Source organism: Pyxicephalus adspersus, chromosome 6, assembly GCF_032062135.1.
Source record: "Pyxicephalus adspersus chromosome 6, UCB_Pads_2.0, whole genome shotgun sequence".
NCBI classification, from domain to species: domain Eukaryota; kingdom Metazoa; phylum Chordata; class Amphibia; order Anura; family Pyxicephalidae; genus Pyxicephalus; species Pyxicephalus adspersus.
Genome location: NC_092863.1, coordinates 36,045,741 through 36,067,916, shown reverse-complemented (window position 1 = coordinate 36,067,916; position 22,176 = coordinate 36,045,741). Strand labels below are relative to the sequence as shown.

At 36.7% G+C, this 22,176-nt stretch overlaps 1 protein-coding gene across 2 annotated transcripts in view; it reads right to left on the bottom strand.

The window, feature by feature from the left end:
* SMTN (smoothelin) overlaps positions 1-22,176 on the bottom strand; it is a 78,396-nt gene that overhangs the window by 31,264 nt on the left and 24,956 nt on the right. For both annotated transcript variants that reach the window (XM_072415252.1, XM_072415254.1), the window contains exons 2-8: positions 12,646-12,797; positions 12,249-12,330; positions 10,826-10,904; positions 9,538-9,638; positions 8,388-8,487; positions 4,994-5,313; positions 1,912-1,972 (exon numbers count right to left, since the gene is read on the bottom strand). In XM_072415252.1, coding sequence (XP_072271353.1) covers positions 1,912-1,972; positions 4,994-5,313; positions 8,388-8,487; positions 9,538-9,638; positions 10,826-10,904; positions 12,249-12,330; positions 12,646-12,797 — 895 coding nt within the window. The remainder of the gene's footprint in view (positions 1-1,911; positions 1,973-4,993; positions 5,314-8,387; positions 8,488-9,537; positions 9,639-10,825; positions 10,905-12,248; positions 12,331-12,645; positions 12,798-22,176) is intronic.

Here is a 22,176-nt window from a genome sequence, read left to right as displayed (position 1 = left end):
TCTTGTGTCAACAACTATAATACATAGAATGAAGAAGGTCTATGTAGTCCTGTGGACCCTCGCACTACCTAAATGAAGATTCATAGCTGTGGGACAAGTAGATAGGCATGTCCTGCGCATCTGCACATACGGTTATTTTTCTTCCTCTAAGAACCTAGTAAGTTGGGTGAAAAATGTTGTAAGAGTTGTGGCTACTGCATTATCAAAGATTATTTACAAGCCTGTAACCTGGCCTTCAGAACCCAACCATATCTAGTTCTGCCTACCACTTTCTGCATTGACAGCACTGCTTCTTTTAATGAAGCCCCCGCACTGACCTTAAGGGACACAAAAGGGGGATTTGCCTCAATCGAGGAAGGTAAACGGAAGCTTGTACATCACATATCAACTGGATTTAGAGTTTGTTTAGATTGTCATACAGAAACATTTACAGAAAAATAAAAATGTGGCCAAACACTTCAATAAACATGCCACTATTTGATACTACGACAAAGCAGTTCAAGATTACTTTTAGTAATTGCCTGTTTTTTCTTCAGTCTTTATTAGACAATCAAACTATTTAAATCCAATGAGGACCAAACAGCTTCTATCCCATGACAGCTACCAAGTAAACTTTGTAAACCTAAAAATAATGTATAGTATTTTATGTTTCACAGCGTAATTTGTTATCATTTAAGGGGAATATTCAAAACAAACATTTTAAAAACCATTTTAGGGCATATAAAAAACCTTTTTTTATTTACTACTTGAGGGTAATAGGTGGAATGCAGAACAGTAATCAGGGCAGACTTTCAGACCTCTCCAATCTTTACACTAAGAGAAACTGTTCTATTGGCATAAAAATTACCAACACTAATCATTAGGGTATGTACACATCTGTAACGGTTCTTGTCCAATATTCAACTAAGGGCTGATATCGGATGATATTCTGGCATGTGTACAGCGCTAGTCGTTCTTACAACTGTCCTGGTGGATCCATGGATGATAAACTATTGTAATGAAAGTGAAGGGGAGAGAGCGCAGTGGGGTGCCACTTCGTCGTTCTCCCCCTTCCCTCCCCATAGAGCAGAATGTACAGTTCTAGTTCATGCATCTTGCAGTCGTTTGTCATTGGAAAGTTCCTTTGCAACGACAATTATTGCACGCGTGTAGGTCAGTCTTAGTTATCAATCAAGGTATAGAGAAATCCAACAAGTAGTATGCGTGTCTGGCAAGAACTCACCCAGTCCCAAACATATAAAAAACGCTTTTCAAAATACCTCCTATCTCAATATGCAGAGCTGGGATTCTTAACATGTATGTGTGCTATGTTGGTTTGATGCAGGGAAAAGCTCACATGATGCTCCAGGGCCTTCCCCCCATATATTATACATAAATGGTGTAATTTATCAAGAGAGTGGAAGCATGTGAATCAGGCACATTTTCATGGGTACCCCCCTTGAACTGCAGATTAGCTTCCAATATAAGAAAACTACATACATGGGTTCTGTAACACACTTCTAGAGACAACAGTAAGGTATTTGTTAATGCTGCTGTTCATGAAAGTTCAGGATGATTGGTGGCTATTAGGAAAATATCCCAACTCTTAGTAATAACAGGGCAATACACAAGACCCCTAATGACTTTGCCAATTCCCTATAAAACAAAGATTCCACTTTCCAGCTGGCTCAGGGTCCTTTATGAACACTACAATATAGATAGACATGAACAAAAATGATTAAATTACGGCATGTAGCAGTTGTCCTTGTGTGTTACCTATACATATCTTCTTTGAAGGGGTTATTTATATACAGCATCGAGTTATGGGATTAAAATGAAATACTGATTCCAAATGTAACCCAGAAACAGATTCTGTAGTATTTTCTAACACAATGTGACTTCAATAACAGAAAATGCCATGGTCAGCCTTACCTGGTTCTGTGCTTGTCCTTGATGCCGTCTCCTCTGGAGCCGATACTTTATTATCAGCACTCTGCAAAGGCAAATAACAATGGTATGTTAAGTCTACTGCATTGTCCTCAACTAACCACCCATTTCTATTATGCAGGAAGCAAATCTCAAAAATACTTCTCAAAAGACAAAAACATTGATATAGTACTACTAGGTTGTGCTCCTTTTATAAACAAGAATACTAGATGGAAGACTTGACAGTAACATTAAGCATTTAAAACTAGCTGCTATGAAAACAGTTAGATAGGACTGGCAACCTAAGGGCACACATGCCCATTGCAAACATGTAGAGTGTCATTTTTAGTGGCACCTGAAGAACAATCATGTGGCATATAAGCAGACTTCGTGGTTCAACAAAAGACTGCCCCCCCCCCACCTAAATGACATTATTATTATTATTTTTATTAATAAACAGGACTTATATAGCGTCAACATATTACAAAGTGTCGTACAATAAATAGGGGTTGCAAATGTCAGAAAGATACAGACAGCAACACAGGAGGAGAGGACCCTGCCCTGAAAAGCTTACAATCTAGAAGCAGATGCCGACCTACTGTCAAGTAGGTATAACACAAAAGTGCTCCCATTGCAACATAGTAGTAGGTAGGTCCAAGCTGAGAAAGTGAGACCCTGGTAACAAAGTAAAACATTTAGCATGGCTAACAGGGGAACCAAACTCTGCAATCTGAAAAAGGCAGTCAGAGGGCAAAGGAACAGTATTGTTGGTGGTCTCCCTGCCGCTCACCTTCCCCCATTTCTATATTCCCATGTTGATGCAGGGTTTTGCTTCCTCACTGCAGAAAGTCCAGCAATAAAGACCAGTGATGAGAACAGCAGTAACATCACCTCTTTTCTCATTCCCTGGGACTGAGCAATGTAAAATCTACAGCATTGCTTCTCCTGACTGCTAAATATACAGCTGTAATCACAGCAGTGCCTAGGCACCCCCATATACCAAATGAGGAGGATTTCTAAACAAAAACTCTTTCCTGGGCATTGCTTTGGTACAACATTACCAAATATATTCTATGTTATAGGGAACATATCAACTTTATTTAGGCTCTACTTTTCAGTTGCCATCTAGATTTAAAGATGAAAGAATATAGGGGGTCCACTACAAGAGCAAATTACTTCTCTGAAATTCTCAGTAGGTCCTCCCTTTAAAAATTAGACAATCCGCTATCACAGACGGCCGCTGTTTTTTGTTTCTTTTTTTATAGTACATAAACTGGGGTTTAGTGGTAGTTTTATGACAATATGAGCATTAAAATTGAAGGAAAAAAAAGGCATTGATCATGAATACTGTTATGAATACAGAGTCTATGTATTAGTTAGGAACAAGAACCGTTTTGCCCGTTTAAAGAAGCTCCTAAAGGACTTGTACAGGGCATTTACCATACTATGTCTTTATGGAGGTAACCCAAGCATCATCACACAGCACAATGCTACACCACTGCCCCCTGCTGGACATAAATGTAGTGTGCAAGTAGTGTGTGGTTTACACGTGATTTACACAGCTCCTAAGTAATAATTACTTTTTAAGAGCTTGTAAAGCTATAAAAATGATACCTTTTTTAAACTTGTTGCAGGTCAAACATTTATTAAAATATTTTCTTTAATATCAAACCTTACATAGCCAATAGCTAAGCAGAAAAGTAAAAAATGTAACATTTTCTCCCTTTATTGTATGGAAACTCAACATAAAATTGTTCTGAGGCCATTAGGTGTTTAGGCTCTGCATTGCAAATCTACAGTTTTTAAATGCAAAATAGGAATACTGTTAAAAAAATGTAGGTGACTGCAAAGGACAAAATGTCTTTTACCCCCAATTGGTTTAATATTCAAATTAAAATGACTGCATATTACAATATGTGTGGTTATTTACTCTAAAGGAATTAGTGCAACAAGTAAAACCATGTCAATGACTTCACTACACATATTGGTAATCTTACAGGGGTCACAACCACATGCAGCGTTTGACAGTAGAGGAAAGGCAATGGAGACTTATGAATAATTATGAAGAATAAAAAAAGAAAGTACAAAACTAGGTGTGTGTGGTTTAAAATGAAATATGTTGACTTTTTCCCCCACTATTTGTGGAATGCCAGGAAAACCAAACTAAATACACAGTTGACATATAAAAAAGTGTTTACTGTTTAACCCCCACATAGAATTTGTAATTTTTGTAACATTTAAGTAATGCATGAATCACTGCCATTTCCAGTTTAATGCTGCTGCATTCTTGGTCAGTGCTCAGCTTACCGGACAAAGGCAAAGACCCAGACTCAATGGCCAATGAAGAATGATGGCATATGGATACAAACATAAGAAAGCTGCACTGGTAACACAAGATTAATTCCTTAATCTGGTAACTACTATCTCATTTGGCTGTGTGGTGCTGAAATGGGGGGAAATCAACTGACAGACAACAAAGTACCTGTCTATTGCAATTGCACTGATAAATGAAACAATCTTAGCTCCAAACCTGATCCTTACATAAAAATGTAAAGGCAAACTATTTTAAAAAAAATTATTATTAATTCAATTTATGTTCACACTAGACAAAGTTCACCCCATTTTGGTTTACTGGCTACTGTTCTTCGACAACTCCTAAAATAAAGGAATTCAACTAAAAAATCCTGACAGATAATCTCCTAGATTGCAAGCTCTTTGGGGCAGGGTCCTCTCCTTCTCCTGTGTCACTGTCTGTCTGTCATTTGCAACCTCAATTTAATGTACAGCGCTGAGTTATATGTTGGCACTATATCAATTCTGTTTAATATTAATAGCAACAGAAGGAGAAAATCTTTATTGGAGAAAAATGTCTTGTAGAGATTTTCCTACACTTTGTCTTGCAGATGCAAATTGTGTCTAGAACAGGAATTTACCTCACCTTTCCCAGACTAACCTCCAAGATGGGCAGTGAAGGGAAATCACTGATTTTTAGACAAGATCCTACCCCACAAATGTTCTGCCACCATAGAATGGAGCATATATTTATTAATGTGTAAAGACATCCTAGGTGCATTGAATAAATAGCTACCTTGTCTTTCAAGGTTATGGTTTTGCTTGTTTCTTTGGAATCAGCCTTTTGTTCTTCTTGAGAACTCTGTTTCTGAAGGGTAATACTATTATTCGGAGGTTTCTCCTCTTTGATCTGTATAGTGGAATCCATAAAAACCTCAGTGCTTTCATTCTGTGTAGCATCTTCCTCGGAGTCTGTGCCAAGGGTGGAGTGCTCTGTTGTATGGGACTGCGACACATGTCCAGGTTCAGATGATGAAGAGGATGACAAAGATGAAGACGAAGACAACTTTTCTCTGGAGGGAGCACTCAGGTGTAGAACCATATCAGGTGAGGAGTCTATAAACACAGGAAAAAAAACAATTAGTTTATAAAAATAAGATAATTAAAAACCAAAGTATAGGCATGCTTATGGTTTTGGAGTGAGCCTTTTACAAAAAAATGAGGGGAAATCTGCACTAGAGCCAAACAACAAGAAGCAATACCCTATGGAAAATAGTAATAAGATTCAACTTCACATTCTAACTGTACACTTTTAAGCTTGTGTCAAAGAACAATTTAACCACCTGTGCACAGCACATCTAAATTCAGTATTTTGCAAACCATAGGAAATCAAAGGGTTAAATAGTTCTGGGGAATGAGAAAATCAAGGGGTTAAATAGTTCTGGAAAAAAAGTCAGAAAAAATAAAAAAGGAACAAAAATCCATACAGATTTGAATCCCAACTTACACTAGCATTCTAGGAAGCCTGAAAAGTTGTCAGTTGTTCTTGCCACAACAGGTAAACAATAAAGGCAAGTTCTCCACCCTCCAAGCTGTCATCAGAGGAGCTATGACAAGTTAATATTGGCATTTCTCAAACTCATAAAAGACATGATGCCAAAAGCAACATGTGCAACATCATGTTAATGAGAAGTAATTCACATGAAAGACCATGCCAAAGATTTCCCATACTTTGCTGGGCTTGATACCGATTATCTCAGGAGGATCAGCAAATATTAAACATGAGAAACAGGATGAACCAACCTGAAGGAGTGACGTGATTACATAGATAACATGATGTATATGATGCAGACAGTCACTGGCATTGACACAGTAATCTGTCTTCCGGAGTGCCCCCTGACCTGTGTTATGACATGCTAATCCAGTTGATCCATTAGTTTTTCCACTTCTTTGAACAGTTCAAGCAGTCCAGCAAAAATGTCAAAGTAACATTTAAGGGTGTTAGGAAAAAACATTTTGGTAGTGCTTACGATAATAATTTAGGGTACTAATAATAAAAACTTGCTAACAATACAAAACAATTGCATGTCAATCCAAGGCTACTTTTGTCCACAGGTTGACAACATCTCCACAAAATGAACACTTGGAAGTGCACTTCCATCCTTGTACAGAAGTGGGAAGATATATGAATGTATATACTGGAAGGATGAACAGGTAATACAATTTTATTACAGTGGGATATCATCATTGAGAACAAATGCATCAGTATAAATGTACCTGAAGTGTTGATTTAAGTTCTAGGCAAAAAAAAAAAATTCAAGCTTCACTTCGCCCAGCCCCTCTTGCTAAGTCTCATTAGTTAGTAAGACCAACCATTCTATGGAAAAACAGGGAGGTTCAGGTGGAGTATGGGAATTTAACTTTTTACAAGTAAAGTCAAGATTGGCCATATAAATGTCAGCTGCATAGATCTCCGGATTTGTGTTGACATGTAATTTTCATTAACATAACCACTGCTTTTTAAATCACGCGGCTACATCTTACCCAGGGCTGTAGCCAGTATAAGCGATATTCTCGTTATAAGTTTTTTTTTAAAAAAATGTTATATATATATATATATATATATATATATATATATATATATATATATATATATATATATATATTTACACTTATGCATGCTAACTTTGTCTGTGGTCCTTTTCACTAGGGTGCAACAAGTGATCTTGATAATTTATAAACTATCAGGAATGTCCAATGTCACTCTTCAAGGGCCAGGGTTTGCAAGCAAGGCTTTCTAAATTACCAGAGGTATTTTCGGACTGTTTGAAAACCACTCTTTAAAACACAAAAATGTATTGCTGTAGGAATAGAAGTGTGAGAACCCTGGCCTGCAATAACTACAGTTGGATAGGACTGGTCTTTTTGATTGTAAGACCTCACATAAGTTAACACACTGCTTTATAAAAGGAAAGACAGATTTGGAAGTGAATTTTAGCCTTGTGCTTCATTACTGTGAACCGCTGTATATTTTATTTTGGTTGATTACAAATTAATCAACTACATTTTAAATAGTCATTTTGCTTCACCTAAATAAATAACAGAAATAAATTGAAGTTATTTACATTACATTAAATTTTTTCATGTCTGAAGCATCCATCTGCATAACAGAAGGTTCTTGTGCTCAGAACTCCATATTCTGCTCTATCTTATTAAGGAAAGTAGACAAAAAGCAATTGCGCAGGCCTGTACTTGAGAAAAATTCAATGAATACGTACCAACCCTTTGCACTACTACTACCAGCAAAGTATTACATTCCATAAGCATGTCCTAGAAAATTTCAAAACCAAACCTGTTTAAAATCCAACCATCTGTAATATGCTTAGGAAGAAACATATCCACATAAAAACCAAAAAGTCAAACTTTTCCTCTATGGTTAATGGTAAGTGGAAATATTAGGCAGTACGATACTTATAAAGTACAGACTGTAGCTTTTCTAGATGTCAGTGTTTATGCTACAGCCACTTCAGGACAAACAGTTCTTAGCAGAGTTCTCAAACTGATGTGTAAACTTTTTTTTCCCCCCCTCAAGAGCACACTCCAAGCACAATCATTCAGCACACTCTAAGTAGCAGTCGTCAGGGCTCCAGTGACATAAAATTCTACTGCGGTATAAAAATTTACAGTATATGATTGTAAAATATACAGCTTACGCACTCACAAGATAAATATGAAATTGTTAAAACTTTATGAATGACATCAGTTTACACTATTATAATGGATAGTTCCATTTCATATTCTGACTCGACCTAGTACATGACAAGCAGCAACTAAAACTAAGCACATATTAGATCCTAAAATCATAAAGTAGAGACATAAGTTGGTATTGGTGTCTTACATGAAGGAAGACCAGACATAACTGTAAATTGCAGCAATCAACAACAACAACCAGTCAGCAGATAATGACTTCATCAATTAAAGATTTATTGTCCATATGATGTATTTATTATTCATGCTCATCAACATGACTATTCTTCACACCATCCGGTAGGTAAAAGGTATCTATTTATTACAATTTTAATGCATCTGTGCTTGTTAAATTTATTAAAACAAACAATGACAGACACCAGTCTCATCGTGAATATAAAAACAGTAAAGGCTGTAAAATGTAAACTTCTAGGACTACATACCATCCACTGTAGTATGGGTGCTTCCATTCTGACTGCTGCGGAGTTCATGAATCTGGGCCTTGATGATTTTTCTTTCCTCCATGTCCTCTTTTTCTTGAGCCTAAGGGTAATATAGTAAGACATATGAAGTCAGAAAATTATATATATATATATATATATATATATATATATATATATATATATATATATACACACACACATACACACACACACATATTTTACTACTATAGGAGCCTATAGAGGAAGAATTCAGCCAGACTGCTAGAAGAACACACATCACACAGTTTGGATATTAATGACAACATACTTGGCTGCTGGCATTAAAACCCACATCTGGAATAATCCCTGTCTGGATTATCTGTGAGCAATGGATTAAGAACCCGTATCTATTCCAGAACATGGTTTAGAGACAGGGAGCAAGCATTTCATGTAATGACTGGCAGGCAGGTAAGTTGCCCACATGGCTGAGGTCTATTCGCGGAGTGCATTTGTTTTAGCAGGAGGCAAAAATTTATGCCAGGTTCACAGTAATTACATACTGAAATCTTTGACTGGGGAGTGGTGGATTATCTTGTAAAATAGGCCTGGATTAATAATTTCATAATAAGGAAAAGTTATGATCACCTATCATGTAATATTATGATTACCTATACCAGCTACCAGTGCTGCCCAAATTAGTTCAGTGGAAAAAGCACAAATAAGGATGACATGACCAAAGGTCTTTCTTACAGAAACTAACTTTACCTAAAAATGCCTTAATTGCATAAAGCTGGGCCCGGTAACAATAAAGACATTTCAACATTCATTCAAATAGCCCTCTTTCTTAATAATTGTCACAAACATACCCCAGCATACCAGAATATACATATTTATGAATAGAAGCCTTATTATCAATTTTCCTGCCCAAAGAATTCTTGGTTTGCTGGGTTTGGCAATGTTAATTAACAGTGACATGACATGATCACTGACATTAATCTACTTACTCTTAACATAACACTGATTAGTGCAAACATATGTTACTTTCCTACAAAAGAAATCCGTAAAAAGTTAATCTACTTTGGTAAGGTGAAAGGTGCAAGACAAGCACTCTACTTATCACTATGTAGGGCTTGATTTTTTTTTCTTTAAAGGCAAAGTCATTTATACTTACCAAAGAAGAAAGATCTGCAATGCACTCTAGGCCTTTAGACTGCGTGGAGCCATTGTCTCGATCAGTGGTGCGGCTGACCAGCATTCCTGCCAATGTGGCTGCTATAACCCATACACAACAAAGAGGTATGTTACATATAGTCCCAAATATTATGTACCAATTGGCCAACATGTTAATATTATTACTCAAAACACAGAACACTTTCTTACAACATCATGCTTTTCCTCTACATTCCCAGTGGTCATTGAAGCCTAGAAGCCCAGACCAAATTTAGCAACTTCATTGCATTGGTTAATTTGATAACCATGGACACTTTCCTACCTTCATTTTTGGCTATATAAGGCTTTCAGTTGACAAATTGTTTTAATAAATACCCTGTTCAATTGTATTTATTCTTCTTAATTAGACAAATTTTTGTACTATGTCTCCCTGCAAAACGACAGCTAAAAACAGCAGGTCAATTTGCAAACAATGACCACACTGAATGGCTGTCACGGTGATCACATGACTGCTTGGTTTTGGATCACTGTGTAGACCAGTAGCTGTTGTTTCCAACACCTGTAAAGGGATAGGAGAAAAATTAGACTGTTCACTCAATTTATTTGACCATAATCTTAGTTATCTGTAACTCACAGGTAACAAACCTCTACAAAACACCTCAGTGGTCACTGGGAATGTACTTCTTGAAGCTGGTAAACTTCCTCACCTTTTGCATCACCAATCAACAAACTTCAAGGGCAGTGAATGTGATTGGAGGCTGTAAAGCTGCGTACACACTTGCAACTAACACAACTAACGACCGATCGTCCGATAATCGTTAACAAAAAAAGTGCACAACGCCGACAAATGAGGATTGTCGCTGGAGCGACGATCGTTCACTATCTATTGTGTGTACGGTTGTTCGATGTCACATGTCACTTCCTGCATCGTTCAAACGATCGTATCTAGCGTGTATACACTATTGATGGATTATATTTGAACGATCGTATTGTTACAACATGTACAGAATTGTGCACAATACAATCGTTTAAAATAATTATGCATAATTGCTAGTCGTTTGTTTTCTAAACGATAATTATTGCAAGTACCTAGCTTAAGGAATTCTGCCTACCTTCTTCCTAATCAAATTTCTATGAACTTTGGCCCTACAGAAATGCCAGGATTTAAAACGGTACTAACCAGATTCTCAGAATGCATACTAATATTTAATTGACAATTTAGACGTCAGTTTATAATAGCATAAAAAGCCAAGGACAATGATAACGTTTATTCCGATGTATGCATTTACCTTCAATTTCATCATTTCGGATTTTCCGAATAGCAGCACGGATGAGTTTCCTCTCTTCGTACTCACTGGCTCCTCTAAGCTGGGACAAATGAAAAACAAAAAAGGCACAATATTCATACAGTCTACCCACATATAGAGAGAACATAGCTTAAAACACAAATGTGAAAATGCCATTTCCATGTTTTACTGGGTATTTATATCCGACCGGAAAAAATGAGGAACTTACTATTTCATTTATAAAGTTTTTGGCAAGTATAATAAATATGTCCTACAAAAATAAAGCTAAATTTGACCATTATAAATAGGCCCTTTAGCCCTCCAGGCCAATTATCAGACCAATACATGGTCTGTAAAATGTTATAACAAAAACCTTTTCAAAATTGAAATACATAAGGAAATATTTTTCTGCATACAAACTGTCAGTATGTCTATTAACAGAAAGAAAGGGCAACATCCTAAATAGATAGCTTAAAGCTTCCTGTAGGCATAGGTTATTTTACCATTCCTCACTGCCGTCTCTGGGAAAGCTGAGTGCCCCATGTCCCATGAGAACCCACCATAGCACATCTGGATGGGATTTGACAGACTCGGCTTTCTCAGGAGGCAGTGGTGTGTCACTGTGACTTGATCAGCACTTACCAGGAGTGACCAAAGGCCTGGTTCTAAGTTAGTTCTTTTTCCTTGTTTTAGTTATTTATTTTCCAGTTAGGTTTGAAACCGTATTATCATAATTTATTTTAGGTGGTGGGTTAGGAAATTTGAAGGCATTGCAATTCATGCAAAATTCATTCTTTCAGTCTGGGCCTTTCCAGAGGGTTTCTACCACCTTGAAGCATATCTACAAAATGGACCAGAAAAGGAAGAGTAGCAATACATACAGAGAATGTCTATCAGCAGAAGCCTGGCCATTTTATCAGACACTAGGAGCAGTGTCGGATAAAGCCAACAATGGGCCCCTGTGCGGAAACTGAGGAGGGTTGGGGCCCTCATGCAGCACAACTCTTTGAACCTCCTTATGTCCACCTTTGAATAAAACATTTATAAAGCTGTGCATGCAGCAAAGTGGAAACTAAGGGAAAAATGTTATGGACATCCACTCTCCTCTATAAAAGCCCCCCTAGGTCAAAAGCTTAGGTGGGAAATATTTGTCTGAGTATAATTGGGCACTATGAGTTATTGTATACATGACAATGTTTTAATTCAGTGTTATGAGGGGGTTTGATTGTTGAACAATATTGTTAGGAACCGTAACAATATTGTGACAGGTTGGAAAACCATTTATATAGATTAAATATTTTCAAAGGTATAATAAAAAAAAAAAAAAAAAAAAAAAAATGGGACGATAAGGGATTTGAAAAGAGGAGCACTAGGTAGAAGCCTGGTTTACATTCCACTCCTATCAAACACAAAGCAAGTTATGTACCAGTGCTGTCAGCTCCTCCACATCATTTATCTCCTGTAGTCTTCCAGCCAACGCATGCAGAGCCCGCTGCTGTTGCTCTTCCCTGAAAAGAATAATGGTCCACTGATTATCACATCATCTGCAGAGTAGTAATGGTAGAATACAAGTTGATCTGCACATACAACTCAATAACACATGCAAAACCATTTTACCCCTCCCTCTCCCAGTCCTATTCTGCAGGAAGATTTCAGGAAGAAAAAAAAAATCCATTCTCCGTAATTCCATTTTAGGGTCTTCATGTTTATGAATTATACACCACATAAGGCCAAACAAGTAATTCTCAAATCTGCCATTTATATGTACAAATACTACACTATTTTGGTCGGAGTGCAAGCCTATGGCAAATACATTAACTAACCCAGGCTGATTCTCTTTGTCCTCCTGTCCTCTCTCTGATCTGAAACGTTTGGAGGCCAAGGCTTCTTCGCATCTTTCCAACTCCTTCTTGCGTAACTCTCGGATCGCAGAGCGAATCTCCCGCCTCTCCGCCAGATCCAGGGTCACCTCCAGCTGCAAGAGAAGCAAATATATACATAAGCCTGCGCCAAAAGTAAAATGTGCATTGGGTTTTGAAGGATTTATACAAAGTAAATTGTTAAGAAAGCCTGATGCTGGGTTACTGGATAAGGAAGTACTCAGATGTTCCATATTCAAAACAAACAAGGCCTTTAATTTCAACAAAATTTGTTTATGGGAAACTGAAATTTTCAGCCCATGACGAAGTGGAAGAAAAAAAATTGTTTAACTATGCCGTTAATAAATGAGCCTGGGCCACATGCAGAGCAAAGCAATAAATGAGATAGTACAATTTGGCTTCCTGTACAAAACAGCTGTCAGCATTACAGGCAGTCAGATTGGGGGGGGGGGGGGGGGAGGATTTTGCAGGTACCCTGCTGTGCTAAAGAAAAAAATAGGTATTGGTTACAATGTTTACATTACAAAATGTGTACCCTTCATGGTTCTGTCACTGCATAAATGAGAAACCAAAGCAAAATTAAGTGCAGCCACAAAGGATATAATATGAATGATACCACGTATCCTCTATCGTCCTATGAACCACACAAAGTGAGCAGCCTTAAAAATGACCACATATTGTCCACAGAATGGAGCGTTGTCACAATCACACTTTAAAAAAAACGTTTAATAAAATAAGACTTCTAAAAGCCCCACACCTGCTATACAGATGTTAGTTTCAGATTAGTCACTCATTAAAGTGAATGAGCCACCACCCAAATTTATCCCCCAACCACGTTTGACAGCTCTAGAGCATGTCCCAGTATTGTTTTTTTCTTCTAATTGTTCCTGTTGCCAGAAACTACTTTTAACACTCTTTACAACATCACAGCCTAGTAAATTTTTTGCAGATGAAACGGTTTGTATTTTCTTCTGAACCCCAGGACTACATCACCCAATATTCTACAGACTGCCTGGAGAAGGCGCTGCAGAGCTCTGGAATCCATTTGGCAAGGTTGGTAAGAATTTCTGTGCCGCAAAGGTGCTAGGTGGTTAACCCAAATAGGAATTTAAAAGTTCAGGAATACCAACACACATTTTACTTGTTTAGGAAAGGGTAAAACATGAAAAAATGTGAATGTAATGTAGAGATGAAATACAATTTTAGAAATAGAATAGGTATTTTTATATTTTGCTAAGAAATACTAAAATAGTCAAGGCATTGCATTTTGGGTGGGTAACGTGCTCCCATATGTGTACAAAACCCGCTTATTTCCATGCTTATCTGATGTTAAATTTAAACACCATGAAACCCGTTGTATTAAGCCCTTGCTGTACAAAAGGCACTAACAAACATTTTGTTCTGACACATAATGATTATCAGCAAAAGACGCTTTCTAAGAAACTTGTATCTCCTAAACATCTTAAATTGGAGTATAAGGCTGTGACAGCAAGCATACAATTCTTTGCTGGGGAAGTGATGTGCTGCAAAATATGGCAGGATGTGGAATCCAGATAAAAATAGACTGAAAAAAATACACTTGGACAAGACTAACTGGCTAAAACTTTGTTTTTAGGTCTACTTATAAATCGACTAGGGAAAAAAAAAAAAAAACTTGGCAACATCAGTGAATATTATAGTTGATTCCCTCTTATATGTTTGTGTATTTACAGTCATTAGCATTATGCAATAATTATAAATAACTATTAAAATATGTCAAAATAAGCAAACATTTTAACAAAATTAACCATGAAACTAAAAGGGAGCCAACATATCTCAATATCTTTATGTCAATCTGAATATTTTATCTCCATAAAATTATTTATTTTGGGAAAACTTCAAAACATTTCATCACATACAAAATTAATATAGTTTTGCTTCATATATCTTAACCACTTTTTCCAGGAGCACTTTGAAGGTGGTATGTAATTCAGGGCTCTTTTCATTACAAATTATAGAGGCCACATTGCTGGAGAATGCCAAGTTCTGTGAACCTCACTTCCTTTGTTGCTAAACCTAAGTACTATATTGTGGCTTACCAGTTGTTCAGTGTGATTTCTGGAATATCCTCCTGTGCACCAAACCAAATCTTAAACAATGTTATTTGCATTCCTAGGTATTGTCAACAAACTACAAAACTCTCTAACTTATTAAATGGGGGTGAAAAAAAAACCCTGAAAAATGAAAAACTACTACTACAACTACTACTATGTCAGAACTGAGCAGCTGCAACACATTACATTTTTAGTTTGAGGTTTAGATGTTTCTGCATTAGTGGTCCCTACCTCATGCAACACCAAAACTAGTTATAAACTTATCAGTTTAGCAATTGATAATCTGCTAATGTGGTCACAACACAATAAAGAGCAGATAATAGAGTTCCCCGAACTACAGAGACATTTATTTTTGAGCACACAGGAAAAAAAAAAAAAAAAATTAAATTCAATCAGCCATGGTAAAAAAAATAAAATAAATAAATAAATAATACATTTCTGCACAAGGGACTTCATAAAACATCAAGGCTTTTTCTAAATCTTATTAAAGCAGATAAGAACTTGGCAGCAGTATAGCTACAATCTAATGTAGTTACGTGGCAACGTTTAAATTCCGTAACCATTATTCCTGAAACCAGGATGATTGTTACAGATAGAAACATCTAACTGCAGGGAATTCATTCTGATGCCAAATTTTTCTGTTTTATTGAAATTTAATAAAAGCATATATGTCTTACAAAGCCTCTTGTGTCAGAACACCAGTGAAATTAGAGTTGTGCTACTATTTAGTTTTTTTTTTAAAAAGACCAAAAATATAGAAAGCCGTTCATTCAAAATCCATGTTTTATTAGTCTAATTACACTAAACTAATGAAAGATGAGAACTGAATTGCTTCTATCTGTATGTTGTATGGGGGATGAGTGTTGGGAATCGGGCCTACCTTTAATCGCCTAGGTCCTGCAGTTAATCAGTCATTGACCTCTGACTGCATTATGTTGTGGGTTGGTATTGGAATACCTGAACATTACTAACTAACACAACTAATTAGCTTTCCACCTTCCACAACTAGGCCAAGGCCAAAACCAGCCTATAAAGCCGACTGGGGCCATGGCTGAGAGTGGCCATGCACATGGAAGAATAATCTTTGGTAGAACAGATTGGTCAGTGTTTAGATTAAAATCATTAAATAAACAAATCTGTTTAACTGCAATAATCACATAGAAACAAAATTAGTTTAGAAAAAGAAATTAAACCCAAGTATTAGCCCTACAATCAGAGGACATTCAAAAGCCTAGAATGCATATTAGATTGTTGTGTATTAATGCTTCATAGTAGATGCATTCACAGTGGTCAGAGTCTTCTAATCCTGGCAACACTCATCTCTTGAATACATTTTTAAAAAGAGTTACTTTTCCTAACTTTAATTTTTTGTAGTTGTTTAAAGGGTAATGGCATTTGCACACGCACACACATCTTATATCTATCTATCTATACACACACATACATACACACACCATTACTACATGCATTGGGTTGAGGGAACAAAATTAAATTTGGCAAATGCAACACAAAAAAATTACACATTATTTATATATATATATATATATATATATATTTTTTTTTTTTTTTTAACACAGTCCACAAAAATGCATTGTATGTGGCCTGATGGTATACTGGTTTATGGTTGTGCCATTCAAATTGATTGGTCATGCAACACTATAAAATGTGTGAATTTGTAAACACTGCACACTTGTAAATGAATCCTAAGTGGGCCACAATTGTAACCATAATGGCTCCACAAGGCACATACATTCAGTATATAGCAGAAAAGCAGAAGGTATCATTGGCCTTTTTTCTAGGCCTATTTTGTCCTAAATATATCGATTTAAACTGAGAATTACTGTTAAATAGCCTTAAGGTAAAAGCACACACACCACTATATAAACACAATTATAGCAATTACAGAGCTCACATACACACGCTTTAAAGAGAAGACTTTTGACATCACAGGACTTAAGTTATATTAGGTGAAACCTGAACTGTAGGTAATATCTATACATAACCCACAATTTATCTTAGGGATTGCTTTTACACAGTCCTCACAAGTTGGAAATCTTATGCAGACTTGTACTTTTCATGTGGCATTCCTGCAGTGAGAGGAGGTTGTTTTCTAATAGGATTGCTCATTGCAGGAGAATGTGCCCCATAATGTATAAACAGTACAGGGGGCATATGTGGTGCAACACAAAATGTCTTTGTATTTCTGGAATGCCGAAACCTCCTGTACATCACTTCATGGAGGGACAAGAGAGAAATGTCAGATAGTGACCTACAAAAGTTGGAACAGTTTTATGGAAAAAAAAATGTATTGTCTCAGAAAATGAATGCAGAGCTGGCTTGATAATGTTTCTACTCCGCCTGGTCTAGCAGTGAAAGAATTTGTGAAACTCTTGACATTCCTTTAGAGAGCAGGTATTAAAGTTCTAAAGCTGTAAGTGAAAATTCATGCACTACATCTTTAAAGTTGCAAAGAATTCTCAATTATTAGAAAAAGTGATATTCTATACAAAAACTATAGGCCTGAATTAATAAAGCTCTCTGGAGAAGATAGACTATTATGAGAGAACCTAAGTGATCCAGCAATCCTGGAATGAATCTTTCTCTTCGCTGTTAGTCCTAGACCAGATCCATTGCTAGATCAGCCAGGTTCTCCCATGATAGTCCAATTTCCCCAGTTTTTGAGAAATTTAATAAATCAGGCCCAATGTCTCCTTAATGCTAAAAAGGCATATAAACTGGTTCGGAGTACATACAGAACAATTGGGGGAAAAGAAAGAATTCCCATATCAAGGTGTCAGTGCTCAAGCAAGAAATTTTTTTAAGCTGGGTGGGAAGAAATTGTAGGTAGGTGTCAGCCCCTGTATTGTGACCAAACTCTTTAGTAACCACCCAAAAACAGCCGGGTGGATGCTGAAAAGTGCCAGGTGGTACGCCCAGCTAAAAGGGGCTGGGGAGAACCCCGGGTGTATTTAATGCAGGATAGGTCTTCACTACAGGACAGTATATAAACAAAAGACGAACGTGGAATTAAACTGCAATTTAAAAAGACAAAATAGTGAAAGATGTTTTTTTAGGAGACAAGGCTTCAATAGACTGTCTGCTTATTGATATTTTTGTTGTCCAAGTGTATACAGAGCTCCTTGTGCAGTCTGAGAACAATTATGTGACATGACCAAGTAATCTTTGTATACATGTTCATCATTCAGACCTGACTGGAGACTACAAACCCAGGAGACAAAGACAAAGACCAGTGGGGAAGGAGACAATGTAGTGCTGAAGGGGCCAGGTAAGTCTGTCTTGATGAACAAACAGTTTGGGCATACTTACACATTTTAGGAAAAACCTCCAGGGACGGGGGGCACAACTTTTTCTACTGAAATTTAATTTCAGTTTCAAGCAAATTTCCAGAGAACACTACTTCACCACAATCTTTCTTTTTATTTTGCAGTAAAGATATTAACCTTCATCCTCAAGGTGCTCTCTTTTCTTTCTTAAAAATTAGTGACACTGCTCACGGTTCTTGATTGGGGCTTAGGCATCTGTTCTCAACATCTTTTAGTTGAAGACTGTAGATGATCGGTCGTGTTGGCAAACAAGAGGCAGCAATGTGAAATTATGTGGGTGGTCCTGGGAAGCAAACATCTCCTGTCACTGTCCACAAAACCACCCTACATTCTAAATACACGCCAAAAGAATCATGGAAAATAAATATAGTTGATGTAGATAGATAACCATGGTTTGTGTCATAGGGAACATAGCAGAACTTGGCACATAGTGACCTTGACCATGAAGGCAGAAAATTTAGTTACACCATGAGTATGACAGGGCCAAAGAATAGGAGTTCAAAAGAACTTTAGACAGCGATTCTAATCATTTTGTGAAATATATTCTAACTTTTGAAGGAACGAGGGAAGCATTGTGTTTAGCACCACTTCTGATTCCCAACACATGAAAAATGTCAAACAAACCTCAAATTTTCCCACTAAACTCCAAACATAAAAAAGCTAAATATATATATAAAACACACTGCATTTTGTTATTGGAGAAAATGTAATACATATACATAATATATATGAATCCTGCCCTAGTTCCAATTTTCAATAAGATGGAGGCTCAGCTAAGCATTGTATGCAATTAATGACAAATGATTTATATCTGTTGCATTACAGACTGCTCTGTGCTCTAAATCTAGGAACACACTTGCTAGGTACGATCGTTTGAATGATGCAGGGAGTGACATGTAAAAGGAGAAAGTGTATTGCAGAAACATCCACGATCACTGAACGACCGTACACACAATGGATATATCGATCTATCTATCTATCGAACGATCGTCGCTCAATCAGATCCGCTAGGACGGTTGTTCGTTTTCAGCAACAATCCTCGTTCGTCGGCATCGTGCACTTTTTTGTTAATGATTATCGGACGATCGGTCGTTAGTCGTACGTTTCCCACGATAATTATTGCAAGTGTGTACGCAGCCTAACTGTATTTACCTTTAGCAAAGTTATTTAAATCTTGAACTTAAAAGTTAATTTCCACATAACTGGGTTTATTATCTAGCCAACCCTTTTGCAAAGAAAAAAAAACCCTGTCTACCACCAGCAGACTTGAAGAAATATCATTCCCAGATTGGATAGTGTCTGGTACAGCGGCCTCATGGGGCTTTTTTGTTTGGGAATGTCAAGCAAGTCCCAGGGCTCCGCTGGTTGGGAAAATAACCTCCCAGGTGCAGAAAACTTAAATATATTTCAAACTCTGGTATTCACTGCAATCACACGTCTTCCAGCACCACAAATTGTTTCATGAATTGGCATGTTTTTTAAGAAAAGGAATGGCAAAAGAAATGCTATGTGCTAATAAATCAGGAAATTCTGCAGAAATAATTTTAGCTTATTATAAATGTGTTGGCTTAGCACTTAGATTTCGTCTCTTCAGAGTTTTGCAAAACTAATTGCCATGAATAGAACTGTACAATATAAGTTACAGATAAAAAAAAAAAAAAAAAAAAACACAAAAGTCATGCAGAATAAGTACGTTAACTTGTGAGTTGATAACTTCTTACATGCTCCCTGCTATTTTTTGCCTATTAAAATGGTCACCAGATCTGTCAATTGACTACAGAACACCTCTGCCTCACCTCTTATATACAACATGGGGAAGAGGATATCTGTTGACCTCAAAGAGAGCTAGGAATAAGTAATAATGTAAGAGGGGTGACAAGACTTTACAGAAACTTGCTTAAAAGAGAAAAAAAAAAAAATAACCGCAAATCCTGCATAGGCAACATCTTTCCCAGGACAGGTCTTTAAATGGAGGCAGAAAGGAATCTTGAAATGTAAGAAAACAATTTTTAACTCACCAACTTGCCTTATATGGAAGTAAAAAAAAAATAAAATGTAGACGTGTCCACAATGCAGTAATACACAGGTGATGACATAGAAAATTCAGAAAGGATCACTCAGAGCCTGTAATATATTAGTTACATTACCTCTTTCTTTCTTTTTTTTTTATCATAATGTTAAATTAGGGAAATGTCAAAGAACAGGCATATTCCAAAATCTTATGTTTTAAAGGAACTTGTGATCTCACCTACTTTAATCATTTCATTTTTAACTTACCTGAATTTGATAGGAATCATAAGCAACATTCCCATCTTTAAAATGATTTTTTACATTAAGATATTATGGTAAAAAGGGGGAAAAAAAGGTAAGGGATTATAAACCTAAAGCACTCAGAATGCTGACAAACTGAACAGCCAAGTAACTTATCACATACACGAAGCCAACATGGCATAAGCAGTACCATAATGTGATGGATAAGGTATTTTTTTCTCACCAATCATTAGTTTGCTGAAAAACCATTTGGGGAAGGTGGGGGTGAAAGGCACCATTTACTACTACAAGACAGCTTGTAAAATAAACGATAGGGAAGAATGACTAATGACACTACTGTAGGATTCCTCAATGAACCTCCCATCCCAAAACCATAAGCATGTATATGGAGTAAATGTTGCCCCCCCCCCCCTTAAGAGATGATTTTCTACAAGATTGTGTTCTACTAAAACAATTTGTAGGGTACCAGTGTAAAATAAGCAACCTGCCTTTCAATGGCATTACAATTAATCTCATAGGTGTTTAATAGGTTTGAAGTCTGGGATCTTTGTAGGCCACTTGAGTAACTTCAAAATAAACTGGTCCTGGACTTGTGCACAGCTGAATAGTCATGGTAGAAAATTATCCAAACACTTTTTCTGTGTGTCCACCCAGTAGTGGACATGTAATACAAAGCTCTGACACACTACTAGATTGTTGGCAGAGGTGAATGATCTTCTTGGATGAAAATCTTTGATTCCTCGGACATCAATGCTTTCTGGTGGATCAATGAACAACTAATAGAGGAAAACTGCTGTGTTTTTCTACAAAGTAGGAACGCATGTGGTGTTACTTTCTTGCCCCCATTTTCAACAACAGAATTCTAATGTGTGTAAAGAGTTTAATTCTAGTTTATTTAAATTTTCTTTTCTAATGTTCTCCTGTCCCACTGCATATGATTTACTGCTGTATTTTGTGACCATTGGTTACAGCAGATTGTTGTGTTAATTGTTGCAATATTTAGTTACCAAGTTTCTAACAAAGTAGGGGGATCAGGTCTGACTGCCTGAAACGGTAAACTACCCATTCTTTCTGCTATGTTTCTATGGAGCAGAAAAAAATGAATTACAAATTCACAATAATCCAAGGTGTCGATATGAATTATCCCCAGTGCAGTAGTTGAATGATCAATGCGCACAGAAATCCATGTGACATTAACCTAATAAGAACACTGGGGTGCTGCAAACACAACATCAAAAAGTCCAACCAAAATGGTTTTTTTTTTTTTTAGGTTTTAAATAGATTTGGGGAGATTAGAACAGCTTTTAGGTGGTACTAGCTAAGTACTAGTGGGAACTTCTCTATTGAACTGTAGGTGGCTAATCATGGAAAGATGTAGGAGAATGTTACTACAACCTAGTACTTCATAAGAAAATTTTCTTTTGGGTTATCTGAAAGTTTTTTAATCTTTTGTGAATTACCTTAATAGGCCAAAAGAAATATTACATTTTCCGCAAAAACAAGACGTTGGGGTGGTATACATGCGTTATTCAAAATCACTCTATGCATGCTATTTGCATTACCAAATGTAACTTCAAATCTCTATTTCCCCCTTTAAAACATGCACCAGAATCCTGTAGTGAAAAAACAAGCTTTTACTCTCCATGTAACCATTAGATTTTTGAAAGGGTAGCTGCTAGTAGTTCTTTTCTTATTGATGCCAGCATGCCACCCAGAATTCTATATCCCAAGAGTCCCTTCTATACACGTTGTCAACAAAAAGAGCA